This window comes from Eulemur rufifrons, chromosome 11, assembly GCF_041146395.1.
Source record: "Eulemur rufifrons isolate Redbay chromosome 11, OSU_ERuf_1, whole genome shotgun sequence".
Taxonomy (NCBI): Eukaryota; Metazoa; Chordata; class Mammalia; order Primates; family Lemuridae; genus Eulemur; species Eulemur rufifrons.
This window is the reverse complement of record NC_090993.1, coordinates 1,708,218-1,725,200: the sequence shown is the minus strand read 5'-3', so window position 1 is coordinate 1,725,200 and position 16,983 is coordinate 1,708,218. Positions and strand designations below refer to the sequence as shown.

The following is a 16,983-nucleotide window of genomic DNA, read 5'->3' as shown; positions in this document are numbered from 1 at the left end:
TGAACCCACATCCCAGGGCACTTTCCCGCCTCCCCCGCACCCTGCAACACCGGAGCTCCTCGTGACATTCAAGACAGGAGAAAGATATTACAAAAACCCAAACTGTTTCTATCGGAACAGTCAATGATTTGGTGACTTCTCATAGCGAAACTGCCAAGAGTCTATAAATCTTCACGGCTTAGGAAGTCGGGCTGTGAGGTTCTGCTTTGCCAACGACTGCAGTGAGGGGACCAGCCCACTGTCTTCCTGTCCGCACGGTGTGTGGACTACGGGGAGACTGAGTGATCACCGTTCTGTTTCTGACCCTGCAGAGATTGGCTCCCAGGGCCGGGGCAAGCGGCTCTGTGAAAACATGGAAAGTAGCTGCCTCCCGCAGCTGTCAGCAAACAGAAGCAGCAAGGGGGAAGGAGAGGGAACTCGAACTTGACCTTGAGCAGAGTCTATACACCTGTGAACAGATAATTTCACCCAGCTCATGAGGTTGCTGTGAAGATTCAGTTCACAGCCGTTCCAGGCCTCTCTGCAAACCCAGCGAACCCGAACTTACCGGGATGGAGGAGGGTGTGTTAGCGCTCTCCGGAGAAACAGAGCCAACAGGAGGTGTGTTTGTGCAGGGGTGTGTGTGTGTGTGTGTGTTTGTGCAGGGGTGTGTATGTGTGTGTGTGTGTGTGTGTGTGGAGAGAGAGGGAGAGAGACTGATCCATTTTAAGAAGTCGGCTCATGCAATTGCAGAGACCTGGTAAGTCCAAAACCCGCGGCGTGGGCTGCAGGCTTGGAGACCCAGGGAAGAGTGGCCCCGGTTGACGTCTGCTGGCCGGACTCCCTCTCCCTCATGGGAGGTCCGTCCTTTTCTGATAGGACGAGGCCCACCCACATCAGGGAGAGCAATCTGCTTCGCTCAGAGTCTACCGATTTAAACGTTCATCTCATCCAAAAAACACCCGCACAGAAACAACCGGAATAATCTTTGACCACACATCAGGGCCCGGCCAAGCTGACAGATAGAATTAACCATCACGGGTGGGGAGGAATCGACATCTCAGGAATCGGCTCGTTGAACAATCCACCCAGACGTGACGTGCGGCACAGCCAGGTGTGAGGACGACTCTCGAAGGCGCATCCTGAGGTAACTGCCGGCCTCAGCGTTTGTCCCCGCACCGCCGTGAGAGCGGCTGGGCTTCCTCGCTTGGTGGGGCTGGTTGCGCCCGCCCCAGATTTATCCCCAGACCAACCTTCTGTCGCGTCTCGAGCCAGGAGGATGCTCTCTCCACGCCCAGCCAGGACAGCACAGGCTGAGGAGATGTCCCCGAGTCCAGGGCTGTCTGCAAAGGCATCGGCCACATCTGCTGGCTGACTGTCAGCTCTTCCTCGAGGAAGCTCTTCTTCCTTTCACCTCTCCCTCCCCAGATAGAATTCTCCAGACCCCGAGAGCCACCACAGGAGCTGCTTATGAACCACCAGCTCATCCACCAACATTGTCATCACCAAACATCTCCCTGGGCGCTTCTCCACCCGGCCACCTGTGGACATTTTCAAAACACAAACGGCTCGACCCTCCCAAGAACTCCTGCAGCAGAACTTCTGCAAGTGGTTCTTAAGCAGACACATGTTGAAAAATCTCCACCGGGGATTTTGATTTGCAAAAAGATTTAGAAACCACCCGTTCCTCCAATGACAAACACGAAAGACCAGCAGACTCTAGTTTGCTCCTTCCCGATACGACGTCAGCGTGGGATTTTCCACAGTCGAGGCGGCAAAGCTGGACTGTAAAACACCCACAGCCTCTGCCCCGCGACTTTCTAGTCTCTCCCATGCCAGCCCTGGGCTTGGCCGCGTGACTGTCATCGGCCTCTCGCTCCCGTGAGGCCATGAGAACAGGCCTGGGCCAGTGGCCGGAGGACCAGACGTGGGGCAGAGCCAACCGCCCCAGCCGGGCCGATTGCGATTGGCTAAGGGGCTGCGGCCTGCCAGGTACATGCATTGGCTAAGGGGCTGCTGCCTGCCAGGTACATGCAGCCCCCAGCCAGGACCGGAAGAACCTCGCTTCGCCCCAGCCCCGCCAAGATCGACAGAACCAACCAATGACCCGTGAACTCACGAGAAAGACAAGAGCCGGTCGTCGCAAGCTGGTGTGATGCCTGGTCCTCAGGGCACTAACAAGGATAGAGCCAACCAGCTGCCCAGCTTCAGGCGAAAGGCCAGCACCCACGTGTCACAGAGTTGCTCGTGACATTCTTCCCTTCGCCCGCTGCAGCCCTGGGGGAGGGGTGAGGTGAGGACGGGGCCCCTTCTGCAGCCCCCTCCGGCTCCCGGTTCAGCAACCCCACGACAGCACCACCCTGCACGCAGTGAGGAAAACGTTCCCTCTTCCCCCTGACTAACGAGCAGTTTGCCACAGAAAGTGTCCGAGAATAAATCATACATGAGACACAGTTTCTGAACTAGCTACAGGTTTTCTTCCAAGATATTTTTACTTGTCTTCAAATATTCCCTCCAGGGGTGAATCACCCTACCAAGAAGCTAAATGGAATTGGAGAAGAGCCTCGAAAGAATCCACGTGGCCCCATCAATGGTGAGCCACGCATAGCTCCGGGTCCCCGGGCCCCGTGTGGATCTCGGTATTCGTGTCCTCCCTCGAAAACAGCCGAGCCCTAGGGCCACAGTGGTCCTGAAGCAGCGTGTTCCAGAAAGAGTCAACAGTTTCCCCCATAACGCGGTGATTAAAAATGTAGGCTCTGGGCCGGGCGCGGTGGCTCACGCCTGTAATCCTAGCACTCTGGGAGGCCGAGGCGGGTGGATCGCTCAAGGTCAGGAGTTCGAGACCAGCCTGAGCAAGAGCGAGACCCCATCTCTACTAAAAATAGAAAAAAATTATATGGACAACTAAAAATATATATATAGAAAAATTAGCCGGGCATAGTGGTGCATGCCTGTAGTCCCAGCTACTCGGGAGGCTGAGGCAGGAGGATCGCTTGAGCCCAGGAGTTTGAGGTTGCTGTGAGCTTGACGCCACGGCACTCACTCTAGCCTGGGCAACAGAGTGAGACTCTGTCTCAAAAAAAAAAAAAAAAAAAATGTAGGCTCTGGCCAGACAGACCTGCCTTCAAATCACAGCTCTGCCACTTTAGAAATATGAGACTCTGGAGTAAGCTCTTGACCTCTCCAAGCCTCAGTTTACGTATCTGTTAAGTGGGGCTTTTCATAGTGACTATTTCATAGCGTGGTTGTGGGATTAAAAGAATTGATACTTCTAAATGCATCTCGTAGTCACGCAAGAAGTGCAACCATTATTACTGTCACACTTCAGCAATCCCCCAAGCAACAGAGAATTCTGATCTGGAAAACTCCTCCGCGTCAAGGATGGTCTGTCTGAAACACTCCACACAATTGCCTCGAGTCTGTGTGTCCCTTTCCACTGTGTTACGTCTCTCAATTAAAATACGCCCTTCCCTCCAGAGCCCTGCAGGAAGAACTGCATTAGCAGCTAAAGGGACTTGAAACCAAGTCGGTCCCTTGCGGCAGGAGTGCCACCAAGGAGAGAAAGGACCGTCGTCACCAGCCTTCCCAGGAGCTGATGCAGAACAAGAACTGTGCACCCAAGCAACACGGATCTTTCTGTAGCTTCGGGGATACAAATTGTGTAGTAGCGCTTTCTCAGGTCACAGAAATTGGGACAAAGCACGAAACCATCTATTTGTCAATTTGTAGAGTCGGAAAATGGCTGAACTCTGGCAAAGAGTAACATCGGTTTTAAGAAGAAAGATTTCTTCCCCCTTATAAAAGTGGCACAGGATTATGGTATCGGTTAGCTATGGCCGTAAAAACGTTACATAACAAATCACTCCAAAATTCAGTGCCAGAAAACAACAGTCTTTATACGAGCTCATGCATCTAAAGGATGGCCGGCAGTCACCAGGTGGGCTCAGGTGGGCTCCCCACGCCTCTGGTCCTCCCTGCACCGCTGGCTGGGTCTCGCCAACGGCAGGATTTCGGGAGGCAGAGCAGAAACACCCAGTGATTCTGACAGCCTCCCACACTCGCACGCCTGCCCACATTCCAGTGGACAAACCCCGTCACACGGCAGAGCCCGGCCTCCGTGGGGAAGGGAAATACACTCTGCTCCTAGCAGGAGGAACTGCAGAATCCTCCGGCAGAGGGCACGGGTGCCAGGCGGCGCAGGTTCAGGGCCGTGGGACCCGTGCAGCCGCACCGGCCCTGGGCTGAGAGGGCCCCGCCTTCGGTCGGACGCTCTTCTGTCAGTTCCTAACGCGGAGCCTCACGTTGTCATTTTTCACTCGGCCTTGCGAATTACGTAGCCGGTCCTGGACACGGAGGAAGGTGAAGAGCTAGGAATAATGACGCCATCTTCTCGTTTAACGGAACTGACTTCTCACTGAAAGTGTCATCTCCATTCTCCGTCTCCTCCGAGCCCTGCTTTCGGAAGCACCCCAGGAATTTCTGCAGAGGATTCAGGCTGCTCCTCCCAGCTTCGCTCCACACCACGACGCCTCCCTGAGACAGAGGTGTGGCTCCGAGAAGCTTCAAGGAGGGAGAGGCGTGACAGGTGGCCATGAGGGGGACCCCCAACCCCCGTGGTCTTATGACCCCTGCATCCTTTCCAATACTAAACCTGGAACGCCCGCCCCCTCCCACCTGCCCCCCAATGATCTCAGCACCCCCCGCCCACCCCCCAGCCCCACACACATCCTCTTTCTCCACGTCTCAATGAGCTCACTCAACGGGAGAAGGAAAAGTATCCATCCACATGACTTTCTACATCCACAAATGCCAGAAGGCCATCGGCGGGACTGGACTTTCTCTTGGGGACATCAGGACGTGAACTGGAGAATCACAGAATAGGCCAGCCAGAGGGGACAGCCCAAACTGTGCAACTAAGTCTGGCCCGGCCTCAGGCAGGCTCAGTCCCACTCGGCACTACCCAGACACACGCTTGTCTAACGTGGTCTAAGGAATGTGATCGTTTCATGGCCCCCAGGACAACCAGCCCCCAGCTGTGACAGCCGCCGCTGATGGAGCAAGTTTCTCTTTATTTTCGCGCCAACCCCTTGGGCTCGTGCTTCTGTTCACTCCCTGGAGCCACTCGCTGCAGCCGCAGATACCACAGGCTCAGCCTCCTCCCCCAGAGAACCTTCTGTGCCTGCGAGTGGCCATGGAACCGACCTCCGCCGTCCGCGGTGCTTCCCGCTCCCACACCCGCACTTCACAGGGTCCCCACGGGGCCCACGACGTGCGCCGGTGGCAGGGCCACACGGGGAAGCGAGTGGCTCTGGCCACAAAAACATGAATCATGAGCACAAGTCGACACGAGCATCCTACGGCTCAGACAATTAGCCCAAGAACACATTTTCTGATAATTACAGAGCTAAAAACGGATCCGCTTTGAAAATCCCTTCCTTTCTCCTGAGAAAGCTGAGGAGGTGGTTTAACAACAATCGGCTGCGGAGATGCATCACACCCTGGGCTGTTTAGGAGGCTGGTTCCAAGAAATTTCTTGGAAGGTGCAGTTCCCGGAAGGTGGTGACGCTAACGAGACCGGTTAACCTCCCCAAGAACCCGACACGTGCTCACGGCTTGGGGATCCGAACTCAGAAGCCCAAAGTGAGAGAGACCCGGAGGGGTGGGGGAGGAAGAGGGAAGGGGCCCGGGCCAGCCCACTTCGTGACACTGCTCAAACCTCAAATGACACTCACCTAAGAAAACGGGAGGGGACACTAAGGGGGGGGGGTGCCACTAGCCAAGGATTATCTCAGCCGGACTCATCACCAGGTGTTTGCTTAGGGATGTTATAAAGGGTTTTCGGTAAGACCTAAGGGTTAGGATGACAATAATAACATTTCACATGCATTGAGCACTTACGATGCACACACATTATCTCATTTAATTCTCACAACAACTCTGTGAGTGGGACCCTTTCTATTTTTATTTATTTATTTATTTATTTTTGAGACAGAGTCTCACTCTGTTGCCCAGGCTAGAGTGAGTGCCGTGGCGTCAGCCTAGCTTACAGCAACCTCAAACTCCTGAGCTCAAGCGATCCTCCTGTCTCAGCCTCCCGAGTAGCTGGGACTACAGGCATGCGCCACCATGCCCGGCTAATTTTTCTATATATATTTTTAGCTGTCCATATAATTTCTTTCTATTTTTAGTAGAGATGGGGTCTCGCTCTTGCTCAGGCTGGTCTCGAACTCCTGAGCTCAAACGATCCGCCCACCTCGGCCTCCCAGAGTGCTGGGATTACAGGCGTGAGCCACCACGCCCGGCCCACACAGTTCTGCATTCTACGTCTCCGGCCACGAGAGTGAACAGAGCAAAGTCAAAATCTCCTGGAATCGGCCGTCTAGCGAGAGGAGACAGACCCGCAGGCCTAGGACCCGAATGCCTCTGTGAGAACACAGACCGTTACCAAATGAAGCTAAAGAACACGTGAGCCATAGCAAGACCTCAAGGGCCAGTCAGAAGCACCTACAATTTGAAATCACATTTGGAAAGAAATCATGTGGACATCGCCGAAAATGATCTCAGGTATTCAGGGCACACAGAAGAACTAACAGGCACGTATTAAAAGCAGACTTGCTTGTGGCAAGAGGAATGGAGTAGAAGGAAGATTCCGGAAAGAAATAAAGCTTCAGGCACGGGGCTCATTAGTGAGGGGTGCTGGCTGCCCCGTCAGCTCCCCATGGGGGCTAGAAAACCTTGCAGCTGCAGAAGGTGGGATCATACGCGGTTATAGCAACTAAAGTCTTGAAGTCCGGGTTTCGGGTCCTCTGATGTCTGTCTTTTCTCCCTGGTATTTTCCTCGACAGTGAGCAGCAATTGCATGGAACTTGCCAGAAGCAGCAGAGGCAGTGGCAGGTGGCAGGGAGGAGCATGGGTAAATGAAAAGGCAAAAAACAGGAAAAGGTACCTGGAATACAATGTTTCCTGGAGTAAAATGCCTCAGTCTACTGTCTGTAGAAACTTATGCTAACTATATGCAAATTTGCAAGCAGTAATGCCAAGGCTTGCATAGCGCGCTTACTTTCATATCCTTGCTCTGACCTTTGAAAGGCTTAGGGTCGCAAGGTGGTGGCCGCAGGACCTTGGCCACTACCTGCTGTCTGGCCAGAGCCCATGGTCAGGCAGTATAAGGACAAGCAGGGCTAAAACATGTTGATATGGAACATCGCTCTGCCAAACAACACAGGATGGTACCTTCAGGATGGCGGAAGACCCTTTTGGAGTTTGAAAGACAAACTGGTTTTGTCTTGATCCATTCTATGCCACTTAGGTGTCAGTCTTAAAGGACAAACCAGAGACTTTAATAGAAGTGCTGGTTGGGGCAGGTTATGGGTATCCAAGATATCATCTGGGAAAATAATTTACAAATTCATGAATTCATATTATAGGTACATTTTTAAATCATTTTTTATTCCTGGGATCACTGGTACTTTCATATAAAGGCCTCATCTGAGCATACTTCCCTGCTGTGTGATACCAGATACAGAATTCTAACACACTGAGTTTCTTACAAGACAGTAATTAGCTAGAAAAATAACTAGCTTCCTGGCTAAACTCTCTCCCAGTGAAAGGTATCATTATAGAAATACAGAGAAGACTTCAGAAGCTTGCAAAATGTTTTCCCCTTCTATCAACGTTGGCATAACGTTTGGTTTCTGTCCTAGTCACATAAGGATCAAAATGCCTTTTGGATTGACAGGTAGCTCTCCTAGGCCCTGCAGTCCTTGCAGTCTGTACGTAGGTTGGAGATGTCCTTTGGCTCAAGGCTAGAGACGTCACTTATTTTGCCTGCAAGCTGCTGTTCTCTGCATCTTGCTGCAAAAAGCACACACTTTCCTGACTCGAAAGAGACAGACAGGTGTGTCAGCCACGGGAGCCCCAGCCACGTCGCAGAGCCACACGGGCACACACGTGTGTCCTGAACGCGCTTGGGGAAGCCGTGACCAACGGCCCGTCCATTCAGAGGCGCTCTCTGAGTGGCGTGGCTCCCCCTTTAATAACACCTCCTGTTCCCACCCTTCCACACTCCCAATGATCCTGCCAATCAAATGGCAAAGCTGAGTGACAGGCTGAAAGCTCAAAGGAAACCCGGCATCCAGTTAAAAACTTCCCAAGGTCAGGAGGGAACCTTCCGGAGCCCAGCACCCGACAGGCACAAAGGCGAGGCGGCGATGGCAGCCGGAGATGCCATCCATCATCGTGCAAAGACAAAGAGCCTCTAGCTCCAACCAGAGGGCGCTTTAGTGCCGCGCTGACGCTTTGATTGATGGCCACCCCTTTTAATCAGCTCCTCTTGTCTCTGGAAGTTTCCAAAGAACCGATAGCTTGCTCCCCCCACCCCCTCCCTGCCACCCTGTGCCCACACTGGGCCCCAGCAGCCCCTTCTCCTGGGCGCCCCCCCCCACCACCGCGTGAGCCTCTGTCCCCTGCCACGCGGCCGCCACACTGACCTTTCGCAGAAGGAAGCAGATGCGCTCGATGTTCCTCAGCCGCTCCCTCTGCCAGGAGAGAGAGAGGAGAAGGGTTAGGGGTCCCGGCTGAAAGAGCAGGAGAAGCCCCCACAGTCGGCCCCAGCAGCGGTGGCAGAACCCGCCAGAGACCCCTCCTGGGCACACGGCTACCAGCTCCCACCCAGCGGCTTTTGCCAACAGTTTCTGACCTTCTTCCCTCTACCTTGTTAGAGTCATTTGCTCTTAAAAGGACTGTCCCAGCAAACAGCCTGGGCTCAGCCTCAGCCCAGCACAGGTTTCCGTTCTTTTTCCTACGGTCTCTCTCAGCCTCTGTGCACACATAACGTGGTCAAACCGCAGGATGGGCACATTGTATCCTCCGAGCGTCCTGAAGCCTGTGGCCGGCTCTCCCAAGGGGACCGCCCACTCAGGTCTTGAAGAGCAAATGCGCCCTCATTAGTGTCTAGGGTAGACAAGTTCTCCGCCCGCTGGTTTTATGTTTCTAAATCGAGCGCGCTTGGAGGAAGCCATCTCCCTGCTAAATGAGACACCGACAGCGCCCCAGGCTGACTTTTCCTGAAGTCCGAGCCCGTCTCTGAGAGCTGGCTCGCGGCCAAGGGAAGATGCCCACGTCGGGCACTGAACGCCGCTGCCTCCCGTGCTCTCCAGCCACTTTAACGACTTCCAAAGACACGTCGAGCACAGCTGTGGCATCTCCCGGTGCTTCGTTCCCGAGGCAATGTGGGTGCTGTAGAGGGAATGGTAATGAGATGCCTCGAGGATTCAGAGAGGACAGGTGGCTGGGACACTTCATTCCCCTAATTAAATCACTAATATGGTGAGTCCTGTGCATCCGATAGGCCCAGAGGAAGGAGCCCACGTCAGGACAAATTAGTGTCCACATGGCCAGGGAGACAGACCGTATCCTCCTCACCACGTGTGTGTCCGTGCACGTACACACATGCACACACACGCACACTCACGCACACACACACACACACATGCACACACACGCACACACACATGCACACACGCATGTGCACACATGTGTGGATGAAAGAGGGTGCTATAAGACACACTCTCTCCTCTCCCCAGCAAGTAAGAGCCTCCAGAGCACAACATCTCCCATTATTTAAAGGATACTGAATGCTCAGCTGGTGAAAGGAAGGGAAACCACGAGAAACGAGGAGTGAAAGAGACCGTTCCTTTCCTTCCATCCCAGAGGGTCCAACGGTATTTGGAGCTTTAGGGCATCTTAAATCCAAACGGGCCTCGTGCCGGTTGAGAACGGCAGCAATTATTTGTAACCCACACCCTTGTAGGGCCGGAGCCACCAACCAGCGAAGGAGCCTCTTCAAGCCACCTGAGCCTGAAATGCTGCCCTGGGGGGCCCTACAGAGGCCTAAAGCACTTGAAGATGCATCCAGTGAGGCGTCCAAAGCGTTTAACTTCCTGCCAGGGAGTAACATTGTAACAACTGGAAAAATGTGTCTAATACTCTTCCATTTAGGGATTTGATGTTGTGTTCTTATTTTTGTTTTTAATCCCAGACAAGAGTCTTTCATCCCAGGGGCATCTAGAGGTTTCAGTCTGTCCCTGAAATTGTCTGGACTTCACATTTCAATTCTCATTCATCTTTCATCAATAAATACTGAGCACCTACTGTGTGTAAGTTCTGTTCTTATACCGGCCTTTCACGGACGCTCCCCAGGGAGCTTATACTGGTCCTAATTTTCTTTATTCTGTCTCAATTAAGGGACTTGCCACGATGAGATGGAATGTCCCACGGTTTCATCAATTCGCTGCAGGGCAGCAGGACAAATTTCCTCGCTAGCATTTGCCCTGAGCCACACAAGAAAGCTCTGGGTGTGCTAGGTGAGCCGCTTTTTAATTCTTCCATTTCAGCCCAAGCAATCAGGAGGATCCAAGTGGGCGCCTGAGTGGCTCCATGCACCTGTAGACACTGACAGGCCAGGTGTGTGATGCTGGTGCCAAACCCAGAAACATCCACAAAGATCTGAGGCTTGGGGTGAAACCCTTTTGGGCCTGACAGATCCAAGTTGTCACAGGGGGATGGTGAGGCTGGTAGATGGAAACAAAATGGATTTTAACAATTACACGTTTCATGAAACACAGGAAGTTTTCAAGTGGATTGTAGGGGTCCTTGCAACAAAATTGCTCTCCACAGTTCACTGTGGAAGGGTTTGGCTCTGTTTCACAGGATCAAAGAATGTGGGGCCAAAGGGTCCTCGGATATTGTAAAACCAAGACTCTTAAAGAGACAACATAGAACGGGGGGAACAAACCCAGGCTCTGGAGACAGACACACCTGGGTTCAAGTCCTAGCTCCACCGCTCAGGAGCTTTGGGTCCCTGGACAAAAGAGCCAGTTCTGCGGTGTGAAAATTGGGTTCACGGTGCCTGTCTTGCAGAGTTCTGGGGATTGCAGACTGTGTACGTAAAGCTCCCAGCACATGGTAAAACTGAAAAAAACAATGACAACTCCGATAATCGCCCTCTGCTTTACAGAGGGGGACGCTGACAGTGGCTTCCACCACGTGGCCTTCCGGTACCTCCCTAAAAGCACATCCTTCTTTGGGGGCCTGCGGCTCAGGAGAAGAGAGCTCTTTGTCCCCGTTACTAAAGAATGACGCCATAAACCTTCCAGAGGAAGATGGTATCCTGCCAGCAGAGCCTGGTGTTCTCGCTACGACTTCTCACTGAAGGGATCAGCAAAGCCGCTCAGACAAAAGCTTCCCTTGGCCCTGGGAACCACACCGGGAAGGAACTTGAACTAAACACGGAACCGTGGATTTGGATTGAGAAACACACTCGAACGAACGGTGTGTGCTCCATCCTTTGCACCCAGCAGGGCCGGTCTGGAGAAAGCTTGGAGAAGCATCTGTGCACACGCGTGGCTGGTCCCTGGCCCTGGGGCGTGGGCTGCCCCGACCAGAGAAGCAAAGAGCCGACACACCCGTCCCCGTCCCTGTCCCACGCCCAATGTCCATTCAGAATCTGCCACTCGCGGGCGCGGCTGGGCAGACGGGAAGGGCGGCACGCAGGGCCCGCCGAGGGAGGGGCGCTGGAGGATGCCGGGAGCCGTGTGCGCCAGGGTGGATGGTCTTCCTCATCCCGAACCCCAACCAGAGCAGTCAGACGCCTCAGTTTCCCCAGGGGAGCTGAGCTGACCCCAGGTCCACGGAACCACCCGAGACGAACCCTCGCTGGGGACTGGGTGACGGACATGACTCTAGGAGCTGTGCACACCCACCATCCTGCGAGTCCCCACCTGAGAAACCCAGTGCCCAGGTGGAGAGTGCAGACCACACATGATGTTCATGTGTGTGCAAACATGTTGGCCAACACGGGGCCTCTCTCCTTGTTCAAGGACGAGTAGCCAAAACCCACGAGCGCCAGGACTGGAGGACTCAGCAGCCACAGCACCGCAGACCCTTCCCCTGGGTTACTGGGACGGTCACACGTGACTTTCGGGATATGTCAAGCCCTCCGCAGGCCTCAGGGACAACGAGGCTCCTCCACAAGCTTCAGTCAGGGAAGGAGGCACCGCGGGGGCGAGCGTGTTCTTTACTGGTTGCACTCGTTCAAATAGATTCCCATCCTCCTCCCCAGGCCCTGGGGAGCCCGTGGCAGCGTCACCTTCCCGGCACCGGCACCGGCTACTTACCGCGTGAACCGGGTTGCACTGGTCAATGGGGCTCTTAAAATCCGTCCTCAACTCGTCAAAGGCGATTATCTGAAACGGAACACACGGAACGGAGACGTCAGTGCCCAGGGGAGTCGATGCACCACGGCAGACGCTGCCTGCGGGTTTGCTTCCAAACACCACAGGGGACAGAAACAGCACAGGTGACACGGGACTGGCCGGGAGTCGGTCACTGCTGAAGCCGGCAGTGGGCACGCGGGGTTGATCATATCCTTCTGTCTACTGTAAGCACTTAAAAATTTCCCAAGTAAGTTTTTTTTTTCTTTTTAAAGTATCCTGTGCTTTACAAAGACACAGAGAGACTCTATTGTGGTGAGAGCAGGTTGGGGTTTCGATAAAGGCACAAAAAATTTAAAACCTAAAACCAGTAGTTTTCACTTTTTTCCTTATGGGAAGGGCTGTTTATTATTTATTTTTGCATATTTTGGCAGAGAGGCTGATTTGAAGGAAAAACGGACGGACGTCAAGCGAAAGGGAAAACAGGGAAGGAGAGTCGACGGTAACAGAAATGACCAAATCTCTGGACGTCCACAGGCTGGACAGGCAGCTCCGTGGGCAGAGCCCCCTCTCTCGATTTCTCCCTGCTGTGCGTCGAACAGGGACCCCCAAATTCATGTCCACCCAGAAGACCTCAGCGTGTGGCCTTATTTAGAAATAGGGTCTCTGCAGGCATAATTAGAAAAGGTGAGGCCATACTAGATTAGGGGCCCAAACACCAATGACAGTGTCTTTACAAAAGATAGAAAAGGACACACAGAGCCACACAGAGGAGGCGCGTGACGATGGAGGAGGCACTGGCGTGATGCGGTTTTACGCCAAGGACACCAGGACCGCCGGAGCCACCGTTAGTGAGGAAGAGACCAGGAAGGGTCCTTCCCCAGAGCCTTGGGGACAGCGTGGCCCTGACATCACCTTGACGTCGGACTGCAGCCTCCAGAACTGTGCGGGATAAATGCCTGTGTTTAAGCCGCGTAGCTTGTGGCAATTTGCCAGGGTGGCTCTAGGAAACAAATACACTCCGTTTGCAAAATACCCGAAACTACCGCTGCCGTCATTTCCGATGTTACCGGGCAGAAGCGGCTGTTGGTACCTCCTGAGAATGTCGGTACGAAAGGAGCAAACAAGGGCGTTTCTGACCCAAAATAAAGTCCTCCCCAGGGAAAGCGGGCTTTGATACTCACCGAGAGCCCTCCTGGGAGTCCCCCAAACCCACGTTCAGAACACAATTCCAACTTAGAGAGACGTCCGCATTTGACCTCCTGTCCATGTCTGGTCCCAACAAGGCCAACGCCTTCAAGCCACAGCCTGAGCTTTGTGGCCCCTTCCCAGGTCCTGGTGAAGCTCAAAGACGTCACTGGGTGGGAGGGAGATGGGGGTGGGGAGGATTTTATTGGCTGTAAAACACATCTTACACGTGTCACTCCTAGTCTTATTCCTGAACGTGAGGTCTCTGTGTGCTCTGACTCTCAACCGCTACCGGCAAGTGTCTGCTTCGTCACTTCTGAGCCCCCGGGGAAGAAAGCGGCTTTGGCTCCAGACTCGAAAGGCCTTCGGGGGCTGCACACGGTGCCAACCACCTGCTCCCGTCCCTGCTGGGCTCCGTCACCACATGCTGTGCATCAACACAGACTCAGAGTCTCTGACTCTCAACCCACCGCCCACCCTCGCTCCTAAAAAGCGCGGTGCCAGCAGTCACGGCGTGGCTGAAACTTTCCAGACTATTTCCACGTTTTATTTTATGTCCATTTTATGTAACGTCCCAAATAAGATGTGACACCCAGTTTCCAAAGAAAGACGCAAGGAGAATGAGAAGTCGTTAGGAATGTCCAAGGCCACTCGGCGGAAGGGGGCAGAGCCGGATGCAATAACTCCCCTCCCCGTGTCCCTTCCCTGTGCCTTCCCCATGGGCGGTCCTGCCCCTCCCCCCACGGGGGGGTGAGGGGGGTTGCTAACATGCCCGTCCTGTGGGCGCCACTCGGCGGGCGGAGCACCCAGGTCCTCCTTCTAAGGGGTCCCAGTCAGATCAGTCCCTGCACGGCCGAGATCTCAGGAAAGGAAGTTCAACTTCCAACCAGCACGGAGCCCCGAGTCTTGCCCGGTTCACCTGTTCTAGCAGCTTCTCCAGAGAAGCAGAGCCGCGGGGCGTGTGCGTGTACACACATGGGTCCATTTTAGGGAACCGGCTCCCGCGGCGACGGGGGGCTGAGAAGCCGGAACTTTGCCGGCGGTCGGGCGGCTGGGTCCGAGGACCTTCCCCCGCAGGGCCCCTCCTGCCGGGACGGGTCGGTCTCTCCAGGCCTTCGACTGGCTGCTCAGGCCGGCCCAGGTCGGGGGGGGGGGGGGGCGGGCACTCCGCCCGCTTCACCCACAGTCTACCGACGTAAACGCCAGTCTCACCCAAGAACACCCTCACAGAAGCATCCAGAACAATGTCTGACCGCATATCTGGGCACCGCGGCCCAGACTAATAGACACATAAAATTGACCATCAGAAGCCCCCAAAACCAGGTGTTGTCACAGGCTGCCATCGTCTGTGCCAGAACATACAGACACAGCTGGTTGTGACATTGCTTCCCCGGTCCCCGTCTAGTTCCCAGAAAACAAAGACGCCCCAGAGCCGTTCTGGGACAGACGCCAGGTGAGCGGGAGACGGGGCAGACCGAGCCCGGCTGACTTGGTCCTGCGCAGAGCGGGGCCGTCCCGACCCCAGCCGGCAGCCGGCAGGGCGGGGTGACATCTGGGGAGGAGAGGGTGACGAGAAGCCGTGTGCTGCTGACTCGCCACGGGCATCGGCCAGGCCGCCACTCCGGACAGCCCAGCATTGGGGGGGGACGCAGCACGCTGGGGCTTCCCGGTCACAGCCAGGCCGCAGCCCCCCGTCCCAACCCACCCAGCACCTGAGGCACCACAGGAACCACAGAGCCTACCCAGGTGACTGTCCCCTGCCCGGGGCTCCCCTCCTCCCACTGAGCTCCTGCTTGCGCTGGGATCCTCCGTTCTCAAACAGAAGCAGTTTCTGGCTCAGGTGGTTCGGCGACCTTCCGTACGCCCTCTCGGGGTCCTGGCCTCCAGTCTCCCTCCCTCTTGTGGCCCAACGGCCTCTGTTCCTTCGGGTGAGCAGGTGCCCTCCAACACCCAGACATCCTGGCCCGGCTCTGGGCAGCACCCGGGAGTGTGGACCTGCATCTGGAGGCCCCCGCACCCCAAAGTACCTCCCGTGAAGACCCAACATTATTCATTCCTAAAAATGCTCCCTGAGCATCGCCATGCGCCAGGCTCTGCGGTAGGAGCTGCAGATGCGCAGAAGGGCAGGGGAGCCGCCGGCCCCTGCTGGACCCCATCGCTCCCGCGCTAACTCTGAGCACACCCGGCAGCCCACCCAGCAAGGCGTCAGCTGCGCTCCGGAATATGCGATCTTTTAACCAGACTGAAGACAAAATGCCATAAAGGAGGGCCGTAGTGCCTGTTCTGGTCCAGAACTTAAGTTTTTGAAAGTTTGGGCTGTTTGTGGTTTGAGATTCTCAGGGGCAGAGAGTGGAATTAACCATCCTCCTGTGCTCACGACATTATCGTCCCTGATCAGAGCAAGGCCTTCTCTTTAGTCGCTCATTTTTTATTTATCTCATTACCCCTTTCCCGCCATCCTAGGCAACTACTGGTCTATGTTTAACGTATGTTTTTCTGTTTGCTGTGTTCTTACAGAGCGTGTGTTGTTGTTTGTGTGCGTATGTTTTGCGTTCCCTAACTCATGTCGCCTTCTCTCTCCTACCTTTGGCACTCAGCCAAAGTGTGGCTGCAAGCCTCCAGGAGTGGCCGCTCTACTTTGTCTACCCACAGTCCCAACGACTTGGCCCTTGTCACCTCCAGTAATGTCACAGAACCCTCGTGCATGCCGTCGTAGGGGTTTCTACCAAGGAACGGAACTGTTGGGGTCCATGAAGTTTATGGGGTTTTTTTTAACTGGACAAAGCACAGTGACAAGTGGCCACACTGCAAGTGCTGAGGACTCCGTACCCCACATTCCCGCCGACACCCGGCAGAACCCAGCTTTCCGGTGTTTGCAGCCTCACAGGCAAAACACGTCTCTCGGTTGTTCTAACCTGCATTTCTCCAGTGGTGAGTTGGAGCGTCTCCCCACGCAAGGGTTGGCGCTTTGCGTTTCCTGTTCTGCAAACTGTTGAGAGGTTTGCCCATTTCTCAGCGGGGTTGTGCCTCTTTCCTGCTTGGTCTGCACCTGGTGCTGGTGGGAAGATGTGAATCCTCTTTTGGTGCAATTCATTTTTAATACCTTCTCGCATCTGTCACCTGTTAATTAACTAACTCTGTGGCTGTGGTTCCTGCACTGAGTGAAAATCCATTTCATCCATTTTTATCTCGTGTTTTATCCTTTTTGAAGTTTTGAGTTCTTCCTTGACCCTAAGACGCAAAGATAGACTCTTACGCTATTTTCTATTTTCTTTGTGACATTTTGGGAGTCTAATTAGTCCTCTCCTGTCCTCGGATGCCAGTATCCAGGTCAACTCACAGGTCAGTTAATTCGTTCACAGAATATTTAATGAGCACTTCTCATGTGTTAGGCACTGTGCTGGGAGCTGCAGACAGAAGACAAGAAATGGTCCCTGGGCTGCATGTGACAGGAGGTGACAGGAGTCAGGAAAGGGCACCCTCACGTAGGAGGGAAATTTCAACTTGCAAACGGCCCAGGAGGAGGAGACCCCAGTCTCAGCAGACACACGCAAACCACATGCCACTGAGGGGACACGGACCACGCAAACCTCTGGGCAGCCCG

General features: G+C 54.4%; 1 protein-coding gene across 2 annotated transcripts in view; it reads right to left on the bottom strand.

Moving 5' to 3' along the window:
• CNIH3 (cornichon family AMPA receptor auxiliary protein 3) overlaps positions 1 to 16,983 on the bottom strand; it is a 59,460-nt gene that overhangs the window by 19,524 nt on the left and 22,953 nt on the right. Inside the window, exons 2-3 of one of the 2 annotated variants that reach the window (XM_069484600.1) lie at positions 12,156 to 12,224; positions 8,469 to 8,516 (exon numbers count right to left, since the gene is read on the bottom strand). In XM_069484600.1, the coding sequence (XP_069340701.1) occupies positions 8,469 to 8,516; positions 12,156 to 12,224 (117 nt within the window). The remainder of the gene's footprint in view (positions 1 to 8,468; positions 8,517 to 12,155; positions 12,225 to 16,983) is intronic. The other variant, XM_069484601.1, reaches the window with a different exon arrangement.